The 22,114-nt window shown below is 52.5% G+C and overlaps 1 protein-coding gene across 2 annotated transcripts in view; it reads left to right on the forward strand.

Moving 5' to 3' along the window:
• The window catches only part of Tbc1d9b (TBC1 domain family member 9B), a 41,648-nt gene that overhangs the window by 4,774 nt on the left and 14,760 nt on the right, over window positions 1-22,114 (forward strand). For both annotated transcript variants that reach the window (XM_028854996.2, XM_028854997.2), the window contains exons 2-10: window positions 59-169; window positions 5,369-5,487; window positions 11,724-11,952; window positions 12,893-13,151; window positions 14,799-15,006; window positions 16,605-16,817; window positions 18,460-18,621; window positions 19,061-19,211; window positions 19,751-19,965. In XM_028854996.2, the coding sequence (XP_028710829.1) occupies window positions 59-169; window positions 5,369-5,487; window positions 11,724-11,952; window positions 12,893-13,151; window positions 14,799-15,006; window positions 16,605-16,817; window positions 18,460-18,621; window positions 19,061-19,211; window positions 19,751-19,965 (1,667 nt within the window). The remainder of the gene's footprint in view (window positions 1-58; window positions 170-5,368; window positions 5,488-11,723; window positions 11,953-12,892; window positions 13,152-14,798; window positions 15,007-16,604; window positions 16,818-18,459; window positions 18,622-19,060; window positions 19,212-19,750; window positions 19,966-22,114) is intronic.

Here is a 22,114-nt window from a genome sequence, read left to right on the forward strand (position 1 = left end):
TAGGCCAGGCCTGGCCTCCAGGGCTCTCACCTTCCACCTCCCTCTGCCCTGCCCACAGGTCTTCTCGTGGGCACCCTGGATGTGGTCCTGGACTCCAGCGCCCGTGTGGCCCCTTACCGCATCCTGCACCAGACCCAGGACTCACAGGTCTATTGGACGGTGGCATGTGGTAAGTGCCCTGAGTCATGGGTTCACACTGGGAGGGAGGGGACAGGAAACCTGCATTCTTGTGGGATGATGTCTACCATTCAGAGGAGCTCCTGGGGGCTTAGGCTTGGACTCACCATGTTTTCTCTTCCATCTTGTCTCAAGGGAGATAAGTTGGGCCTCATAGTTTGAAGATTCAGCGTTTTCAGATTCCATTTCTTACTTGTATTCACGTGTGGCCTCCTCGTTGACACAACTACCATTTTAATACTCTTACATGTGTGGTAAGAAATCTGGCTCATTGATGGCCTGGGTCCTCACCTGACGGGGGTCAGGGCAGCTCTCGGCCTTCACATTTTGGCCCTCTATTGGAAACAAGATCCTTTCACTCTGTGGGGTGACGTGTTTTCCCAGCTTTTTGCTTTGTGTTGATTTCGCTGATGAGGGTGAGCCCCATGGAGAGTGCTAGAGCAGTGACCTCCTCTGTGGGGTGCCCCTCTCAGAAAGAACCTTGGAGAAGCTTGCAGAAGATTGGAGTGCCCCTCACAGAAAGAGAGCCTTAGAGAAGCCTGTAGAGGATTGGGGTGCCCCTCACAGAAAGAGAGCCTTAGAGAAGCCTGTAGAAGATTGGGGTGCCCCTCACAGAGAGCCTTAACGAAGCCTGAAAATTGGGGTGCCCCTCACAGAAAGAGAACCTTAGAGAAGCTTGCAGAGGATTGGGGTGCCCCTCACAGAAAGAGAACCTCGGAGACGCTTGCTCAGGAGCGGAACCTGGTGCTATCCATCCGGTTCAGTGCAAAGCATCTTCAAATAGAAAAACACCTGAGAGAAAGTCGTGTATTGGTGGGGTGGTGAAACATTGAGATCTTCATCTTGCCTTTAGCCTGGGCTGATGGTTGCGTAGTCTCTAATTCAGCATTTGGGGGACTTGTGGCATATATCCACTGTGAGTGATGGGAGTCTGCTGTAGCTGCTGCGTTCAGGTCAGATGAGGTGAGCCCAGCTACGCCTGTTCAGGACGGTCAGTGTGGGCCAGTCATTCTGAAGTGGCTCCCGTGTTGAGACATCACCTCCTGAGTGGCAAGCACTCACCTGAACCTCCTCACAGGTACTTCAGTCCTCTCTGTTCTGAAGATGAGAAAAACCATGGTCCAGAGCAGTCAAGTAACCTGTCTAGCATTACACAGACTGGCAGTTCAGGCCCCAGACACCTGCTCCTGTATCAGCAGATACCTCTCTGGTTACAAGCCATGCTATTACCCATCTTGTAGGATCCCAGTATTCCTTGATGGCCTGGGAAAAGATAACAGGTCTATAAAGTTTGTGGACCTCAGCCAGCTGTGATGGTACCTGCCTATAATCTTAGGCTCGGGTATGAGGATCATGAATTTGAGACCAGTGTGAGCGATTTAGCAAGCCTCTATCTTAAAATAAATAAATAAGAGCTAAGGGTGTAGCTTGGTGGAGTGCTTGTCTAGCATCACGAATCCCTGCATTTGGTCCCTAGCACCACATAAGGTGGTGCACACCTATAATCCCAGCGCTTGAGAGGTTCAGGAAGGAGGATCAGGAATTCCGTCATCCTTGGTCCTGTAGCAAGTTCAAGGCCAGCAACTTGAAACCTTGTTTCAAAAAATAAAAGCCAGGCAGTAGTGGCATACCCTTTAATCCCAGTACTCAGAAGGCAGAGGCAGGTGGATCTCTGAGTTCGAGGCCAGCCTGGTCTACAGAGCGAGTTCCAGGACATCCAGAACTATACAGAGAAACCCTGTCTCTAAATAAGTAAGTAAATGAAGCATAAAGAACTAGAAGTGTGGGTCAGTGGTCCAGCATTTGCCTAGCGTGTGTGAGACCCTGGGTTGAAGCCTCGGCACAGGAAGGGAAAGTGTGTAGCCCTCGAAATTGGATCCCAGCTTCAGGGTGGAGGTTAGAGGATCAAGGGATTAAAAGTGCCTCCGCCCCAGGTATGACTGTATTCCCTGCTTCCTGGCACCCTGAACAGCAGTGACCTGTGTCTGCGTGAGCAAGTGGACAGTGTGAAGTGGAGAGGTCAGTGTGCCCAAGGCCAAGTGGAGGAACCCGGCAAGACTCCGGATCTCCTGACTTTCAGACCCACAGTGGGTATCAGGAGGCCACAAGGATTACCTTCAGGAGATAGTGGTTCCCTGGAGGCTGTGTTCCACCCAAGCGGGGTCTGGGAAACTTAAGTGCCTTGGTCACAGGGAGACGAGTTACTTTTTCAGAAAAGTAATTTAGTGTGTGTTTCATACACGTGTGTGAACACATGCTGTGTACACCATACCCGCTGGCCCAGGAGCTCCCGGGTAATTGTCCTATCTCTGCCTCCCGTCTCTCTGAAGGAGTGCTAGGATTACAGATGCATGCCATCCAATCCAGCTCTTTGCATGGGTTCAGGGGATCAAACTCAGGCCATTCAGCTTGCATACCTCGAGCTCTTACCCACTGAGCCGTCTTCCCACCCAGCAGGTTACTTAACACGGGCCTTGACGAGTGTCATCTCTGCCTCAGTGTGTCCTTTCTCAGGGAGCATACGGAAAAAGGCCATGGCACCAAGGACAGCAGCAGAGTCGGGAAGAGGAGACTGGGGAGGGATGGCAGCCCTTCAGTACGGTGATGCTGAGAAAAGTCCTGGCCACACTGCAGAACCCTAGTCCTTGGTTCACACGTACCCCTTTCTCTTTCCTCTCCCACCAGATGCCATCTCTGCCCTGGCCTCACCTGGGTCCCTCACCCACTGTCTGGGGTCTGTCTCAGAAGCAGCCCCCCAGATGTCCTGCTGGAACCTGCCCATTGAACACCAGTCTCTCCCCTTGGCATTCAGGATGGCCAGAATCTGCCCACCTCCATTCCCAGACTCCTCCCCAGCTGGGCCCTGGTATTCAGACAAGCCACACACCTGCAGAGCCTGTGGTTTCCCAGCGGCCCTCTGCTGGCTTCTGGGCAGTGTCCCTTCTCTGTTGAGTACTCACCCAGACGCCACCTCCCCAGATTCCTCAGACCCACACACCCACTCTTCCTACTCCTCGGGGCTTGACCTGGCCGTCCCACTGCTCTTAACCGAAGTGTGCCCCCGACAGATGTCAGATGTGAACTCCTGAGGAGGAGAGTGGGCGAGGCCAGTCAGCCTGGGCTTGCTGGGTGAGATTCTCTGTGCCTCGACTTGACACAGTGAGGCATCTCTCAGGGGTCCTAGGAGAAGTGAAGTGAGAGCCGGGGACAGTTCCGAAAACAGGGGTGACACTCAATAATCTAATTAGCCACTGCATTCTTTTTATCCCCAGCACCTGACAGAGGTGGTGTGGTTTGTGTCCTTAACACCAAATGAGTGAATTTCCTTTAACTAAATGTATATGTAAACATTTATAGTTAAAATGCAAACAGATGCAGACAGACAGAGTGGCAGTTTCATCTACCTAAGGTTGCTGGGAATGTTTGTAAAAAAGAAACAATGAACCTTGGGGGGGGCTGCGTGGAGAGATGGCTCAGGGGTTAGAGCACCTGCTGCTCTTGCAGAGGACCCTGGTTTGATTCCCAGCACCCACGTGCTGGCTCACAGCCGTCTAAAACTCCAGTTCCAGGAGATTCAACCCCCTCTTCTAACCTCTGAGGGCATACAAGCGGTACACATACATGCAGGCAAAACATTTATGCACATAAAATAAACCTGGGCAGTGGTGGCAACATGCCTTTAATCCCAGCACTTAGGAGGCAGAGTCAGGCAGTCTACAGAGTGAGTTCCAGGACAGCCAGGGCTACACAAGGAAACCCTGTCTTGAAAAACCAAAATAAAATAAGTCTTAAGTTTTTTTTTAAAAAATGAACCGGGCGGTGGTGGCGGCGCACGCCTTTAATCTCAGCACTCGGGAGGCAGAGGTAGGTGGATCTCTGAGTTCAAGCCAACCTGGTCTACAGAACTAGTTCCACGACAGCCAGGGCTACACAGAGAAACCCTGTCTCGAAAAACCAAAAAAAAAAAAAAAAAAAGAAAGAGAGAGAGAGAGAGAGAGAGAGAGAGAGAGAGAGAGAGAGAGAGAGAGAGAAAGAAAGAAAGAAAGAAAGGATACCGAGAGTTGCATCATATGTCAATTTAACTTCTAAATTTGAATGTGGGTTCTTGGCCAAAAACAGAAAAAGGCAGAAAGAAATCCATTTCTACCAACCAGACCCTGGTCTTCTTGCACCAGGAGGAGGAGGCCACAAGAGAAATACAAAGGCAAACCAGGAAAGGAAACTGGGGGCTGAAGGGACTTGCAGGGAGACAGTTCTCCCGGTGACTCACTACGTTATCTAGTACTTCAGCTCACGTGGGCGTCCTCCCAGAGGCCATCAAGGGAGAGGCTCCATGCTTGTCTGGTCAGTGAGCTACTTGAATAAGAAGCAAACAAACCATCCCTAACAAAGGCCATCCAGGCCGCCCACAGAGGGCTGAGCCAGGCTGTGGGTGGGAGGGGGCGGGGCCACCAGGCCTGCCCAGGGACGGGTCAGGGTCACTGCTCAGCTGCTACCGGAGTGTTGCCAGTTAGAAAAGGGTGTCTTCTTCGGGGCTGGGGGTGTGGCTCAGTAGGAAGCATTTTCCCAGAACACCTCTCGTTCATAGGCCATAGTGTGTGGGCATGATTGCTTTTCCTGCCAAGGTCCATGGAGTGCTCTGCCCTGGCACAGCTGAGAATATAGGATGCTCCCTCCTCCCATCCTCATAGCCATCCATTCTGAAAGGTTTTTCCAGGTTAAGTGTTTGCTTTGCCTCCTGGGGCTGCTCTTCTAAACCCTTGGTAGGAGCAGACCGTCAGCCTTTGGGAGCAGCACAAAGCTACCTTCTCCAAGGCTGCCTACTTCCTGTGGACCTGCGGTGCTCAGACAGACATGGGGGGTGGGGGAGGCCAGCAGGAGATGACGACTAGGTGGGCAGTAACCATGTGTCAACTGGACAAAGAAGCTTGCCGAGTTCACAAGCTTGCAGCCATGTAGATTGTCTCTAGAAGGACAGGGATGCAGAGCCGGATGTCCCCCTGGGTGCTGGGGGAGGAAGAGCTCTGTAGTTCCGGCTTTCTGTGTGTGTGGCCTCTGTTGTAATAGGAAGTTTAAGCAGGGATGGTTCGTCTGTATTGAAGACCGTGGTCCCTCCAGTAGAGAGCTCGGGGCCCACCTCTCCGCTTTGAGTCTTGAGACCTCATGATTTCATCTGCCCTTACTGAACTAGGTTCTTCCCGCAAAGAGATCACCAAACACTGGGAATGGCTGGAAAACAACTTGCTCCAGACGCTCTCCATCTTCGACAGCGAGGAAGACATCACCACCTTCGTCAAGGGCAAGATACACGTAAGGCTCCCGTTGTTGCGGGGTGGGAGTGGCCGAGCGCAGTTGATGCTCCGTACCTGTGGGCTGTGCTTCTACGGGTTCTGCTGTGAGTCAAAAATACTTGGGGGAAAGAATTACATCTGTGCTGGACATAAAAAGACTTCTGTTGTCAGTCTCCCCTAAGCAATACAGCAGAGTGGAGCGTTCCTGCTGCTCTGCATGCTGTAAGATGAGCTGAAGCATGCAGGAGGTGGGCACAGGCTGCATGCAAACCCTGCCCTTTTATAGAAGAAATTTGAACATACAAAGATTCAGGTGCCTCTGGGGGTCCTAGAACCAGTGCCCTGCAGATTCCAAGAACGGAGAGCTGTCTCATCGTTAGACAACCTGGTGCAGGCTTTGTTCCATTTCACAAGACAGAAACTGAGGTGTCCTCTCATTCTCTGATGGTTGAAAGGGCCGTGGAAGTGATTTTCCATTGTTCCAATGGGATCTTGAGTGTCCCCCAAGGCTGTGGGTTAACTTTTGTTTCTCAGCCTCGTCTTATTGGAAGATGTAGGAGGTGGGAACTCACGGAAGGCAATTAGGCGGATGGAGATGTGCCCTTGAATGGGGGTATTGGAACCCTGGTCCCTTCTACGTTCTTTGCTTCTTGGTCATCGCAAAGTGGACAGGCCTCTTCGGCTGTACGCTCTCCGCCATGGTGTACTTGCCATCACAGGCTCAAAGCAACAAGGTGATGCAGCCATGGACTGAAAATTCTGGATCCATCAGGCCAAATAAAAATAAGCCTGCCTTCCTTTTACACTGATTGTCTTGGGTGTTTGTCAGACTAGCAGAAAGCTGCCCCCCACACATGTGGAGCCCGTGTCTTAGCTGGCCTCTGGGGTCTGAAGGTTAACCTGGAGTTTGTACTGCTTCTGAGATGATGTAGAACAAATATGCAGAGAGGTAGTTGTGTTCGCCAGGGCCTGGGCCAACAGGAGGCATTGGAAATCTTTTTTTTTCTTGGTCTTTTGTTTGAAACAAGGTCTCTACCTATTCTTGGTTGGTGTGAAAGTCCCTATGTAGACCAGGCTGACCTTGAACTCAGAGCTCTAGCTCTGCTGCCCCAGTACTAGGATTAAAGGCGTGTACTACCATACCCTGCTTTCCTGGTGTTATTTTGTTTGTTTTTTGGTTTGTTTGTTTGAGACACAAACTTAGATAGTTCATGTTTGCCCTGAACTTGCAATGAAGTTAAGGCTGGCCTTGAACTTTTGATCCCAAATGCTAGAATCATGGCGTACACCCCCATACCCAGATGAAATAATAAAATATCTTAGAGTTAAAAGGTGCATACCAGCCAGGTGTGGTGGTGCACGCCTTTAATCCCAGCACTCGGGAGGCAGAGGCAGGCGGATCTCTGTGAGTTTGAGGCCAGCCTGGTCTACAGAGTGAGTTCCAGGACAGCCAGGGCTACACAGAGAAACCCTGTCTCAACCCGCTTCCCCCCCCCCTCAAAAAAGGCACTTACTGATTTATGCAGCAGCTCTGGGGCATGCCCGTGTTGTAGTCAAAGATGCAATGACCAGCATGTGTATCTATGCTCCCTGTAGCCTCAATTAGCCCAAACACTGAAAGCCATAGCACCCAGCCTTGTTAGAGGGGTGCGCTCTTCCTTCCTCTGCAATCTGAGAATCTTGCTAGCGTTTTCCAGAACTTTCTAAGTGCGTATTCTGCTAAGTGCATTATCTTCAGGGGAGTTGTTAAGTCGTGTGCGGTTTGCTTAATGGAATATTTTATAGCCAAATAATGATTATGAAGCCAAGCATAATAACACACACCTGTGATCCCAACACTCGGGAGACAAGTAGAAGCTTGCGAGTTCCAGACCAGCCTGGGCTCCATTGACATTCCCCATTCCCAGGAGGACCCTTGCTGCACAGAGCCTGATAGTGCTTTCAGCAAGTGTGTTTACTATTGCTGTGAGGAGACACCATGACCACGGCAACCCTTGCAAAGAAAACATTTGATTGAGGGGGCAGCCTACAGTTCAGAGGGTCAGTGCATCATGGCGGGGAGCATGGCAGCATGCAGGCAGATGTGGTCCTGGAGAAATACCCAAATGTCCTACATCTTGAAGGCAACAGGTAACGGGGACTGTTGGGGCCCAGCCCCTCGATAGTCCTCTCCCAGGGTCTGGGAAGAATCTACAACCAGCTGATAATCTACTCTTTGATGATATGAAATGAATCTAGTACACGAAACTCTTTAGTCCATACACTTTATTCTTCTGAGTCAGTTCTCTCTCCACACAGCTTCTGTTTTGCTCTCTTAGCTCCTTTCTTCCTCATCTTGCTCTTCCCCATCTGGCTCTTCCTCATCTCCCATCTCGTCCCTCTAGTTCTCTCTTCTAGCCTTCAGTCTAGTTCTTCCCCATCTAGTTCCTTCCTCCAGTTCTTCCCCATCTAGTTCTTCCATTCTCTTTTCCCTTCTCTGTCTAGTCCTCCCAAGTCTCTGAGGTTTACAGTTATATACCCATGCAATAGCAATGCTCTGGCTAAGGCAAGGTCACCAGGCTGGAATTCCTCAGGGTCAAAAGGAGGGGCAATGAGATCCACACAAAAGAGCAGTAATTGCCAGCCACCATCTGCAACCCAAAAGGGAAGTGACTAATGGGGAATAGAATCAACTGAGGGCTAAATCCGGTTAATATCTGAGCAAGGGGGATTTCATGTGCTCAACTATATTCTAAGAAGTGGTTAGGTTGCTGGGTGTGGTGGCGGCGCACGTCTTCAGTTCCAGCACTTGGGGGGCAGAGCCAGGCAGATCTCTGAGTTGAGGCCCGGCTGGTCTACAGAGCAAGTTCCAAAGCTACACAGAGAAACCCTGTTTTGGGGGGGAGCGGGGGGGGGGGGGGGGGGAGGTTGTTAGTTAAAGTGTTAGTGTATCAGTGACAAGTGAAAAGAAAACTGCCTTATTTTCCTTTGGTCCCTTATCTGTCCAAGCTGTCTTGGCTACTGCCGTTTTCTGGAAAGGGGAGGAATGCATTCGGTGGCTGGCAGCCTGAGCACACTAAGACCTGTAAGAAGAAACCGTTAGTTCTGAGTTAATAGTTAAAGGTAGATCTACAACTAGAGATAAGACTTTGGGAAGGGAGAAAGTTGAGCTTAATCAGCACTTCAGCCAGGCCATCTTAAAGTCTGGCTGCTTAGTCTGTTCTTAGAGAATCTGTGAGGTATCTCAGGTAAGATACTGTCGTCCATCCAGGGATGGTCCTGACTGGATGCTGCTAATAATGATACTTACAGAAAGGCCTGAAATTAGGGATCCTGGCTGCGTTATTGCACAGAAGGCTATCTAAATATTCCATTAGAGAGGTGAAATTGTGCCCAGTGAATGATGGAAAAGCTACAATAGCACACGAGAAACTCATAGCAGGAACCAGCTAATAATCAAAAGCCAATATCACTGTGACTCCGTAAGCCTCTGCTTTATCCTCTGGAAGGCCCCTGGCTTCTTCCAGGTACATCTTTGTCATAGTCATCTGAATTCCTACTTTATATATTTTTGCGGCCTGCAGCTAACAGGAAGCCCACTGACTCATGGGTATCCTGACTATATGAAATGTCAAAGCCCACCCCCACAGTGACACACTTCCTCTGGAAGGTGTGGCCCAGATTAAAGGTATGCCCTAGATTAAAGGTGTGCCCTTCAGCCTCAAAGTCTAGATTAAAGGCGTGTGTCCTCCAGCCTTCTCTAGCAAGACCACACCTCCTCCAACAAGGCCACACTTCCTAATAGTGCCACAGCCTATGAGTTTATGGGGACCAAATATGTTCAGACCACCACAGCAAGCCTTGTGAATTCATTCATCATACAGCACACCATAGACCTGGACAGATTGGACCAAGTTTCTTAACTCTTGTTTGCACACACTGGTGTTCAGAACCTGTGTTGTCTTGCAGCTCCAGGGAAGCAGGCAGAGCCGAGCTGCTACTCTCCTGTTGGGGAGGAGGAGGAGTAAAGGTAGCAGCCTTATCAAGTCTCTCCTGAATGCTAGCCCTGATGGGCCGCATCAGCAGAACACTAACGTTTGGAATGACTCAGAGGTCAAAGAAGAGAGGATGTTAGTTCACTTTTTGTTAACTACCAAGGACCGTGGATGATCAGCGTGTAAAGCTAAAAGCACTTTGTTGGGTTTTTTATTCACAGTTCTAGTGGGGTTTGCCGTGTTAGCCTGTGTTGGCACATCATGGTCCAAGTGTGTGACCGGGCAAAGCTGCTCAACTCACAGCCAAGACACGGAAGAAAGGGGGCAGTGAGGGTGCCCACACTCGTTTGTTTTTAAAAGGTAGGGTCTCACAATGTAACCCTGGCTAGCCTAGAACCATACTAGTTTCAGATTCACAACCATCTGCCTGCCTTGCCTCCTGAGTGCCTCCATGCCCAGCTCTCCCTGTATCCTCTTAAAGGCATGTCCCCAGTGACCAGAAAACCACCCAGCGGGTCCCACCTCCTGTGGGTCCACCACACCAACTCACAATAGCGCTGTGATGAGGATGAGGTTCCTCAGACAGCCTGTGGGGATCACGGGATAGCCCGTGGAAATTAGGAAACATAAAACTGAACAGGGGGGTGGGAAGCAGCTTAGCAGGTAAAACTCTGATCTTGCACGCACAGGGACTGGAGTTCAAGTCCCCAGTACCCATGTAAATGCCGAGTGACCGTGGCTCCTGCTTGTCATCCCAGCGGCAGAAGGTGGAAGCAGCAATTCCCCCGAGCAAGCTGGCTGCTGAGACCAGCCAGTCAGAGGTCCTGGGCCCAAGCAACAGACCCTGCCTTGAAGTATAGGGTGGGAAGACACCTCGCAGCAGCCTCCTGCCCCCCCCCCACACACACACCTGCACACAGGTACACACAAGCATGCCCACACCTGTGAACACACAACAGCAAAAGCACCAGAATGATGGTTGAAACGCTGTACATTGGAATTGGTGCGAGGCGGCAGTGCACAGAAGAGACTTTTAAATGTTAGGAAGGACTCGGTGAGCCAGGTGTTCCAGTGAGTGAGTTAGAAACAGAACTCCGGAGAAACCAGGAAACTAAGAGGAAGTAGCAATTCTAAGACCAAAGCTAATTCCTTAAAAAACAAGAGACTAGAAGAGTAGGGTGGTGGGCCCAGAAACAGACAGCATGCAAGGCAAAGAGAGCCTCCAACAAACCACGTGGGAGATGAAATGTCAGGAGTGTAAAGCAGAGCCCATTGGAAAGAGGGAAGGGCAGAAACAGCCTTGGGAGTTTGTTAGGAGGCGAGTCCTCTAATGTGGCTTACTTATATTGAGAATGGACAGGGAAGGAAGATGGACTGGCTGGTTTTATGTCAGCTTGACACAAGCTAGAGTCATCAGAGGAACGGGCCTCAGTTGAGGAAATGCCGCCAATGAGATCCAGCTGTGGTGCATTTTCTTAATTAGTGATCAGTGGGGGAGGGACCAGCCCAGGTGGGTGGTGCCATCCCTGGACTGGTGGTCCTGGGTTCTATAAGAAAGCAGGCTGAGCAAGCCAGTAAGCAGCACCCCTCCATGGCCTCTGCATCAGTTCCTGCCTCCAGGTTCCTGCCCTGCTTGAGTTCCTGTCCTGACTTCCTTTGGTCATAGACAGAGATGAGGAAGTGTAAGTCGAATAAACCCTTTGCTCCACAACTTGCTTTGGGGTCATGGTGTTTTGTTGTAGCAATAGAAACCCTAACCACACACACACACACACACACACACACACACACAAATAAGTCTTTAAAAAAAGAAATGGCATAATGAAACACACTCCTTTATATGCTAAAACTGAGGTCCAGGAATGTAGCTCAGTGGCCCTGGGTTTGATCCCAGCACCAACTAAGCCAAGTGTGGTGGCAAATGCCTGTAATCTCAGCCTTTGGGTAGGAAGACAGAAGGTTGAGTTTGGCTACAGAGAGAGTTTGAAGTCAGCCTAGCCTATATAAGACTCCCAACACCCCCCTTAAAAAATTATTGGGGGGGGAGGTTTGGAGACAGGCTGTCCCAGAACTCACTCTGTAGACCAGTCTGGCCTTGAACTCACAGAGATCCGCCTGCTTCTGCCTCCCAAGTGCTGGGATTATAGGCGTGCGCCGCCACCACTGTACCTAAATTGTTTAATTAAAGAGGGAAGTCCGGATTCCGGGCTCCTGGCTTCTCTGCTCCTTGCTGGGACTGCTCCAATCTGCACAGTGGCCCAAGCTCTGTTGTCCCCTCCAGGGCATCATTGCAGAAGAGAACAAGAACCTGCAGCCCCAGGGGGATGAGGACCCCGGGAAGTTTAAGGAGGCGGAGCTAAAGATGCGGAAGCAGTTCGGCATGCCAGAGGGCGAGAAGCTGGTCAACTACTACTCCTGCAGCTTCTGGAAGGGCCGAGTGCCGCGGCAGGGCTGGCTCTACTTGACGGTCAACCACCTGTGCTTCTACTCATTCCTGCTGGGGAAGGAAGGTGAGGCGCGGGAGGGCACACCACCTTGGTCCCGTTCCCCACCTCCTCCTACCCAGCCCCCCTCCGCCGCCCTCACCTCCCTCAGCTCACTGCCTCTCCAAAGTGCCGGCATCCCTGGTGCATCTCCTTCCTGTCCACACCCAGAGACTTTGTCTCCCCCAGACCCGGGTGCCACCTCAGCTACCTGTGATGAGAGCACCAGGCAATGCCTGCGCTCCAGTCCACAGCCCACTGTTGCTTTCCCAGTAACTGGGGCCTCCGGCTTTTCATTTCCGGCGTCGTGCTCGGTGGCACATCTCCCTTAAGTGCTCTTGTAGAGTCTCGGGTGCGTGCCACCGTCACCTTCTAAGGGCCCCTCCCTGCAGAAGACCCTGACCTCAGGGGGCAAGCCGCAATCCCAGCGGGGATGTCAGCTCCCGCTGTTGCTGTCACCCCAGAAGGAACTCCCAAGCCTCCTGCTAACCCGGTTGGCGGGTGTCAGCGCTCGTTCCTGAGCCCACCGCCCTCCATGCCCTCCATGCCCACATCCTGCCCTTACTGTTTTCCTGTCAAGACTGCCGCGGCCAGTCACCTTCTCTGTGGAGGCTGGAATCCCGCTCTGTGCTGGTCTTACCGTGTTGTGACTTGGCTGCTACCCCAGTGGGGCCCCTTGGGGTCAGAGTCTTTGTTCTCAGCATATATGTACCTTTCTGTCCTCATCCACCCAGGGCAGACATTCACTGACTAAGGTTGGGCCTGGAGCAACATGAACGGGGGTGGGGGGGGGGGTTGTGCCTCCTTGTGGGTCACGTATCTTAGTATGACTGGGCGCAGGCATGCATGGAGGGATGGAAGTAAATGGTGTCCTTGGGAAGCAGGCCAGGGGAGGTTCTGAAAGCGAGCGGGAGTTCTCACCTTGTCCACTTGTCATGGATGGTGTGTTTGTCTCTGTTGTTATCAGTGAGCCTGGTGGTACAGTGGGTGGACGTCACACGCCTAGAGAAGAATGCCACTTTGCTCTTCCCCGAGAGCATACGTGTGGACACACGAGACCAGGAGCTGTTCTTCTCCATGTTCCTTAACATTGGTGAGACCTTCAAGCTCATGGAACAGCTGGCCAACCTGGCCATGCGACAGCTGCTGGACAGTGAAGGCTTCCTGGAGGACAAGGCCCTGCCTAGGCCCATCCGGCCGCATAAGAACATCTCGGCTCTAAAGCGGTACGCCACCCTCCTGAGGAGTGGGGAGGTCCCACAGTCTTGAGAATGGTCCCCTTGGGCTAGGTCCCCTAACCCTGCCGGGTGTCCAGCACGTGCCCTCACAGGCCCACGACTTGGGAAGGAAGCCAGCAAACAGACCGTGGTAGTGTTGGGAGAGCCACACATCCCACCGTGAGGGAGAAGTTCCTATAGGGAATAGTCTCGCCATCTTCTTAGTCTCAGATCAGGATGCTGAGTGACAGGCCCCTCAGCCGAGAAGCAGTGCAGCCAGAATGTAAACCACCTTAGTCAGAATATGCTGACTCCCGGGAGGCGGCATCTGGAAGACTCTGGGGAATGAGTGCTGGGATTTCACAGCCGTCATTCCTGTGACGGGTGTCAGTCCGCAGGCCCAGAGCTTGCAAAGGAGACAAGTCCCGTGGGGAGCTGAGGTCACTGCCGTCCTGCCCATGGGAGTGGCTGAAGAATGGATCAAGGGCGCCAGCTCAGCAGGTCACTGTGTTAGGGCCTCAGGTTTTAGCCTCACAGGAAACCCACCCACTTGGCTGAGGTTGCAGAAGCCTCCTGGGCTGCACAGCCAGGGTGAACGCTTCTGGACTCAACACTGAGGTTACTTCCTAGGTTGTGCTCCTTCACCAGGTGTAGGCTCAGGGTGCACCTTCTAGGTCAGGATGTTGGGCAAGGATGTCACAGTCCTGACGGGAGCGACGAGGTGACCATCAGAAAGAAAGGCGGTACTGGAACTTTTTAGGCAGCGTCCCACACTGTGAGCCTAGGTACCTCCTCCGGCTCTGGTTAGGGCGCCAGAAGCTCAAGGCAGATAAGTAGCTCTCTTGGGACCTGGGAAGATGTGTCTGTGTGGACATAACCCTAGAACAGGCAAGACCAGGCCGCCATCCACGGCCATCCGACGTGTCTGTTGATCGAGAGCCAGCAGACACTTGGGATTTAGCTCCAGTGCTCCTTGCTGGGGCATCTTGTCTGAGTGTCAAGAGTTAGCTCTCCCTGAGTGAGGAAGTAGCCGCAGGGCCCATGTCTTGCTGGGCCTGAGCCAGGCAGGGTACAGACAACTCCCGAAACTACCTGTCCTGCTGTACCAAGGGGCAGAGCTTCTAGGTGTCCTTTCAAATCATCCAGCCTAAGGGAACATTATGTTCTCTCCTTCCTGCTGGGTGTATAAAAACCATATCTTGGTCAGGCATTGGTGGCGCATGCTTTTAATCCCAGCACTCAGGAGGCAGAGGCAGACGGATCTCTGTGAGTTCAAGGCCAGCCTGGTCTACAAAGTGAGTTCCAGAACAGCCAGGACTGTTATACAGAGAACTGTTTTTTTTTTTTTTTTTTTGGTTTTTCGAGACAGGGTTTCTCTGTGTAGCTTTGCACCTTTCCTGGGACTCACTTGGTAGCCCAGGTTGGCCTCGAACTCACAGAGATCCGCCTGGCTCTGCCTCCCGAGTGCTGGGATTAAAGGCGTGCGCCACCACCGCCCGGCTGAGAAACCTGTCTTTAAAAAAAAAAACAAAAAAACTTTTCTCCAGCTCCAGTTCCCAGGCATGACTTGCTCACTGGAAAACCCCAGAGACCTGGAATCCAGTGTGGAAACAGAAAGTTCTCGCCTTACCCCAGCTTCCCACTTTGTTTCCTTAGAGACCTGGATGCCCGAGCCAAGAATGAGTGCTACAGGGCCACGTTCCGGCTTCCCAAAGATGAGCGGCTGGACGGCCACACAGGCTGCACCCTGTGGACGCCGTTTAACAAGCTACACATCCCCGGCCAGATGTTCATCTCCAATAACTACATCTGCTTTGCCAGCAAGGAGGAAGACGCATGCCGCCTCATCATACCCCTGAGGGAGGTGAGCATCTCTGGCCTAGCTGCCCTTGGGCACAGGTCTGTAGCCAGTCAGGTTGGAGGCTGGCCCATGCTCCACACCACAGCCAGGTGGCCCATAGGCCCCCTTACCTCAGGGCAGCTCTGTGGTTTGTCCTGTGGGCTCTTGGGTTTTGCTCCCCGACACATCCTTCTTGCCTTTCCTTTGCTGACACTCTGCCATCCATTGCCTGGGCAGAAACGGAGCCATCCTTGATTCTGCCAAGGTTGCATTCTAACCAGTTCTGCCTCCTGGTTTTGCATTCTAACCAGTGATGTCCTGTCAGGACTCCCTCCAAGGTCTATCCCTTCATCTCTGCAGCCACCACCTAGGACACAGTTGTCCCCAGGTCTCCTCAAGAAAGTCCCAACCACATCTGATCCCTTAGGGGACACATCCTCTTCCCAGTACAGCCAGAAAAACTGAAAATGACAAGCAGGTGTGGTGATCCCCTGCCTAGGATCCTCCAGCATCTTCTGTGCTCAGAAAACCCCCAACTGCCTCTTGTGACCTCTTAGGACCTTCAGTATACCATCTGGCCACCTCGGGCCTGCACACACTGCAGGCTGTACATGTGGCCACACATACAGTCAGCTCACACATGCACATGCCGCGTGCATGCACACACACACCATATATATGACATACAAATCTGTTCCTATACATACACATATATCCACCACACATTCACATATATACTCTGCACATACTTTCACACATGTAAATACTCATATATGTCCCACAGATGTGCACATACATAGGAATGCATGTGTACACACTCATATACTTATTTATTCATCACATATAAATACTGCCCAAACCCCATTTAGATACAGACACCCCGCACTCCTCTCAGTCCGTTCCAGCTCTGCAGCCTCCTCCAGTCCACCTCACGCACACCTCTTGTTGTTGTCTTGCACTCTGACCAGGCTTTTGCCCACCTCTTTACCTGATGAGACCAGGTCACAGCTCAGTCAGGGCTCCCCAAAGACGTTCTCAGTAGCAAGCAGCCTTCCCGTGACTTCCCAGCCTTTCTTGTCGCCAACAGTGACCCCTCATGACCAGGCCTAGCCTATGTGTCTACTGATTGTCCTCTGCTGGAGCCGGGCTCCACTCCCTGAAAGCCTGCCCCCTGTCTTCAGGCCGGTGCCTCCCTTTCTACGCAGTGCAGTCAGAGCCAAGCCTCGGGAGAAGCTGCCAGCAAGTGTTCCCTGGGTACAGGGGCTGTGGGCAGCCTTGCCCTTGAGGGGCTGCTCACATGCTTTAGAGGGCACAGCTAATAGGTTGTCTCTTGAAAAGCCGGTAGGGACAGTAACTGTGCTAAGCATTCACATTTTACATTGTCGCCGTCGTCACAGAGACCATGAAGGCCATTGCACTCCCCCTTCTGTGACACAGACTTCGACACACAAGTATCTTGCTCAAGATCACAAGTGGCCATGGCAGGAAACGAATCCAGCTGGCCACCCAGTGCCCCCCTGCACTGTGCCCAGGAGAGGGCGCCCCAGGGCCACTGTGGTTCAGCACACCCAGCTCTGCATCCTAAGATGCAGACACCCCAAAACGTTCTCTTGCGGCCTTAGGTGACCATTGTCGAGAAAGCTGACAGCTCCAGCGTGCTACCCAGCCCTCTGTCTATCAGCACCAAGAGTAAAATGACCTTCCTGTTTGCCAACCTGAAAGACCGTGACTTCCTGGTCCAGAGGATCTCTGACTTCCTCCAGAAAACACCGTCCAAGCAGCTAGGCGGCAACACTGGGGGAACAAAGGCCAGCGTTGTGGACCCAGCCCCAGAGGTGAGCAGGCCACTCGGGAACCGCAGGGCCAGAGCCAAAGGAAGAGCCTCCAGGTGCAGCCGTCTGCTCCCCTCTGAGCCCAACCCTGGGGTGCCATGCCGTGGGTGCATGCCGTGGGTGCCATGCTGGAGGGTGACTCTCGTCACCTGTGTTGTGTAGAGCACAGAACAATCCTACTACAAAGAACTCCCTGAGCCAAGTACAGTGGCATATCCCTGTAATCCTAACACTTCATGGGCTGAGATAGGAAGATCCTGAGTTCAAAGACAGCCAGAACTGATAAGAGCCTGTCTGAGAAACCAAGGACTAGGGATGTAGCATGCACGTGGCCCTAGGTTCCGTCCCCAGCGTCACCAAAGAGAAAGGAAGGGAGGTGATGGCGCTGTCCCACCCTCACAGGGCTTAAGACCTGGACTGACAGGGCCAGAGTGGTCATTGACTCGTCCGGCCTGGTACTTCACTTCTGCTAGGTGCCGGCTGTCCTTCCAGACACCATGAATAGGCCAGTGACCAAGTCAGACGAAAACTCACGCTCTCGTGCCCAGCATGGCGGCCAGTTTGTAATCCCAGAACCTGGAAGTCAGACGCAAGAGGATCACTACAAGTTCAAGGCTAGCCTGATGCATATAGCAAGTTCCAGAACAGCCATGACCCCATAGGGAGACCCTGTCTCAAAAAGTAAAGGGAGGGGGGCTGGAGGTATGCTCTACTGTTAAGAGCACTCCCAACTCTTCCACAGGATCTGAGTTTAGTACCCAGCACCCATCAGGCAGCTCACAACTACCGATAACTCCAGCTCCAGGCACCCACAGACACACATTAAATAAAAATTAAATTTAAAGATTTTTTGTTTTTGTTTTTTTGTTTTGTTTTTCGAGACAGGTTTTCTCTGTGTAGCTTTGGAGCCTGTCCTGGAACTCACTCTGTAGACCAAGCTGGCCTTGAACTCACAGAGATTCACCTGGCTCTGCCTCCCAAGTGCTGGGATTAAAGACATGCGCCACCACAGCCTGGCGATTTAAAAATATTTTAAAAGACCAAAAACTCATACTCATGGAATTTAATATATTCTAGGGCTATGGATAAAAAACAACACAGGAAAAAAAAAAAAAAAAAAAAAAAAAAAAAAAAAAAAAAACAAGCAAACCAGAATCCCTTGAAACTCCATAAGAATTTGAGGGTGAATTTTTTCTGTTTCTAAAAGAACCCCTCTGGGCTGGTGAGATGGCTCAGCAGTTAAAGCGCATGCTGCTAAGCCTGGTGTCCTGAGTTCCATCCTTGGAGTCCACATGGTGGAAGGAGAGAGCGGACTTCCACAGGTTGTCCTCTGGCCTGCACCCACACAAAATGTGGAGCCAGCCTCCTACGTGCTTAATGCCGCAGGATGCGAGTTCAGGAAGAGCTGGGCAGCAGCAGGGGAAGAGCCAGTGGCCTGTGACAGGCCCCAGCTGGCTAGCGTGGGTGGCTCTGGTTTCAGGCAGCCAGAGAGGAAATGCGGGCCCCACCTGCAGCCTCACACTGGGCCCCGCTGACCCTCGGAGGCTCCTTCGCCCCACTTCGTCCCACTTTCTGGGTGGTTGTGCACATCAGAGGCCGCCGGGTGGCTCAGTGAAGCGCTTTACCCTCTTGTGGTATTTTCTAGTCTCTCCCAGCTCCTCAGGAGGCACCAGAACCACCCACCAGCCCATCCTCTCCCCTCAGCTGCCCTCCGAGTTTCAGTACACAGGAGGTTCCTACGACTTCCCAGGGCCTGCTCAAAGTCTTCCAGAAAAACTCACCCATGGAGGACCTTGGCGCCAAAGGGGTAAGCCTTGCGCAGCGGCGCTTCAGCTCATGCTGAGTTGAGACTTCAGAGGACGGCTGGAGCCACCTCTGGGCTAGGCCTTTGTGGCCAGCGCCATCCCTCAGGGTGAGCATGCTCTCTTGGTCTGCACTGGGCAGAGTCAGGTGGACCCAGGGCTTGGGGACAGACACTGCCTGCCCTGTGTTGTGGGGTGCTTTTCCTCAGGGACCCTGGGCCTCTCACAGGAAGGGCCCTCTACTGCTGAAGAACTGGGAGGGGGAGGGGGCTAAGTCCTCATGGCCTCTTTTACCGCGAGGGCTCTGAAACCTGAGTTTGCAGCAGCTCTCCACAGGTAATTTACATAGTAGGCTGCCAGCCTTGCTCAGAGGTGGAAGACCTGCCACCCATGCCTCAGCACTGAGACACTCTTCAGCTCCACACTCCACATTCCCTCCCTCAGGCCAAGGAGAAGATGAAGGAGGAGTCCTGGAGCATCCACTTCTTTGAGTACGGGCGTGGCATGTGCATGTACCGAACCGCCAAAACTCGGGAGCTGGTCCTGAAGGGCATTCCCGAGAGCCTCCGCGGGGAGCTTTGGCTCCTCTTCTCTGGTGAGCGTGGCCCCATTGCCCCCAGCCTTGGCTTGGCCACTCTTAGCCCCCAGAGTTCTCTGTGTGTGATACACCGGGTGAGCGTGTCCCGAGCTTGCATGAGGCCTTGGGGTCCATCCGTAACACCAAAGGAAAACTCGCCTCAGGCCAGTTCCTCTGGTCCCTGAGCCAGCCTCCTGCAGTCCGCCAGACAGAGGAGGATTGGGAGTAAGGACCCCGGCACAGAGCAGCGGGCACCAGCACAGATGCCATCAGTTGGCAGCATCACCGTTGAAGGCAGGGCCATCCCCTGACAGGCGGGGTTCCCTGGGGACAAGCTCTGGCAACATCCATACCTTTGGCCACTTGGAGCACCTTAGAAGACAGGCCAGTTGAGTTTCTTAGACAGAGCAGTCACCAGGGCAGCTTGGCCTCACACCTTATAACTGATGGAAAAGCTCCCTCTCGTCCATGGGGCATTTGTGTCCCCAGTCAGCCTCACTGTTGCCCACGTACTGAGAGAAAGAAGAGAAAGAAAACTGCCACCTGTGTCTCCCCAGGGGCCTGGAACGAGATGGTGACCCATCCTGGCTACTATGCTGAGCTCGTAGAGAAGTCCATGGGGAAATACAGCTTGGCCACTGAGGAGATTGAGCGAGACCTCCACCGCTCCATGCCTGAGCACCCCGCTTTCCAGAACGAGCTTGGGATCGCTGCGCTTCGGAGGGTGCTGACTGCCTACGCGTTCCGAAACCCTACTATTGGCTACTGCCAGGTAATGGGACTTAGCAGGGGCCCCGGGGATAATATCTCCCACCACGGCCTCCCAGGGGCAGGTGCTGGGGGTCTGAGTCTGTGGTGGACTGACACACACAAGACCCGGTCCTTACCCTTGAGGAAGAAGAGCTGTAACTGAGCCAGGCATGATGGCCTGTGCCTATAAGCCTCACACTTGGGAGGATGAAGCAGGAGGATTGCCACAAGTTCACAGTTACCCTGGGCTACAAAGCAAGACCTTGTCTCAAAAACAAATACCTGGTAGTAACACATGCCTGTCATCTGGGAAACCAAGGCAAGAGGATCAGGAGGTGGGGGGGGCATTCTTCACCCCCACATTTCTCCAGAGTACTCTTGAGTAGGAGCAGCAGGAAACATTAGTTAGAAGGATAAACAGGGGAAACAGAAAATACAGGAGAGCCTGGAGAGGGCCTGGATCCTAATCCATTGGGCCTCGACTCTCTCTGCCCCAGGGTACTTATAGAGATGCCAAGGGGTGGAACAAAAGACCTCCCCCCAGCACAGCCAAGTGCAGACCATTTTAGATACCTGCACTCAGGCCTGTGGTCCAATCATCCTCTTTGTGCAGACCTGCTGGGTAAAGCCACGGGGAACCTGAAAACGGTCTCCAGCAAGGAGGCAAAGTCACCCACTGCTACATGGAAAGTTTGAGGCCAGCCTGAGCTACGTGAGCCACTGGTTTCTGTGTGTTTGCCTGCTTCCTAGCCTGTGTGAAAAGGGGTTGTAGAGATAGCGAGAGGTTAACGGTGATGCTCTTCTAGAGGACCTGGGTTCAATTTCCAGCACCCACCTCAGGCAGCTCACAACTCCAGAAGATGGGCTGTCTCCTGCCTCCGCAGGCCCTGTACTCCCAGGCACACCCACACATGGACACCCATACACGTAGCTTTTTTAAAAGAATAAAATAATGGCGACTGTTCACCTCAGCCCTTTACCGTATAGGAAATTGTTCTCTGTGTGTTCCTTGTCTGAGACGGAGCAGAATTTTCTCTTTCTGAACATATGGTAAAGCATACATAATACAAAATTCAGCATTTTAGCCACTATTAAGTGTGTGGTTCCGTGGCATTAAGTATAGACACATGTCAGGCAGCCATTGCCACTGTCCATCTATAAGAGCATTTCGTCTCTCCACACAAGAGCTCTCCTGTCAAACACTACCTTCTCCCTCCCACTTCCCCCCTGCCCCTGCGCTCCCTGCCCCTGCTGCCTCCGAAGCTGATTGTTCTGTGTACCTCCTGCAAATGTTAGCATGCCGAATGAAAAAGAGGAGGAGGACGTGACTGCTCCTGTGTGTGGTAGAGAAGGCTTCTTGTGGGTATGAGGGAGAGCACAGCCAAAGGCGTCTGGAAGGGTCCAGACTGAACTGGGCCAGCAGAATAAACCTGGCCGTGAGAGGAGAGAGAGTGGGGGAGAGAGAGAGGAAAAGGAGAGAGAGGGAACCAAGGGGAGCCAAGGACCAGGACACCAAGACCAAATGGCTGAGGTTACAGAGGGTCAGAGGCTGGGGGAAGAGAAGCAGAAGCCCATCCCCCGAGAGAGAGGTTTAGGGTAGGGGACAGGGTTAAAAGTGCCAGGAGGAGCCCCAGGTACTGAGTGAGACTTGTCCCGGGTTTCTTTGAGACCGAACACACACTTATCCTTTTGCATCTGACTTTTCACCTACTGTCCCAAGAGCCATCACACTGCAGGATGAGTAAGAATTTTCTTCCTTTTTAAGGCTGGATGGTATTCTGCTATGGCTATGTATGATCTCTCTCTCTCTCTCTCTCTCTCTCTCTCTCTCTCTCTCTCTCTCTCTCTCTCTTTTCTAGACAGGGATTCTCTGTGTAGCTTTGCGCCTTTCCTGGAACTCACTCTGTAGACCAGGCTGGCCTTGAACTCACAGAGATCCACCTGGCTCTGCCTCCCGAGTGCTGGGATTAAAGGCGTGTACCGCCACCACCTCCTGGCTTCTCTCCATCTCTTAATGGACACTTGGGTTACTTGTAACATTGAACTATTGTGCACTGCTGCTGTGAACTTCAGTGTGTGAATGCTTGTTCCAGTCTCTGCCTTCAAGTCACTGGCTGAGAACCCAGAGGTCAGACGGCTGGATGGTGTTCTGTGTTCATCTTCTGAGGAAC

Source organism: Peromyscus leucopus, chromosome 8b (assembly GCF_004664715.2).
Source record: "Peromyscus leucopus breed LL Stock chromosome 8b, UCI_PerLeu_2.1, whole genome shotgun sequence".
Classification (NCBI taxonomy): Eukaryota; Metazoa; Chordata; class Mammalia; order Rodentia; family Cricetidae; genus Peromyscus; species Peromyscus leucopus.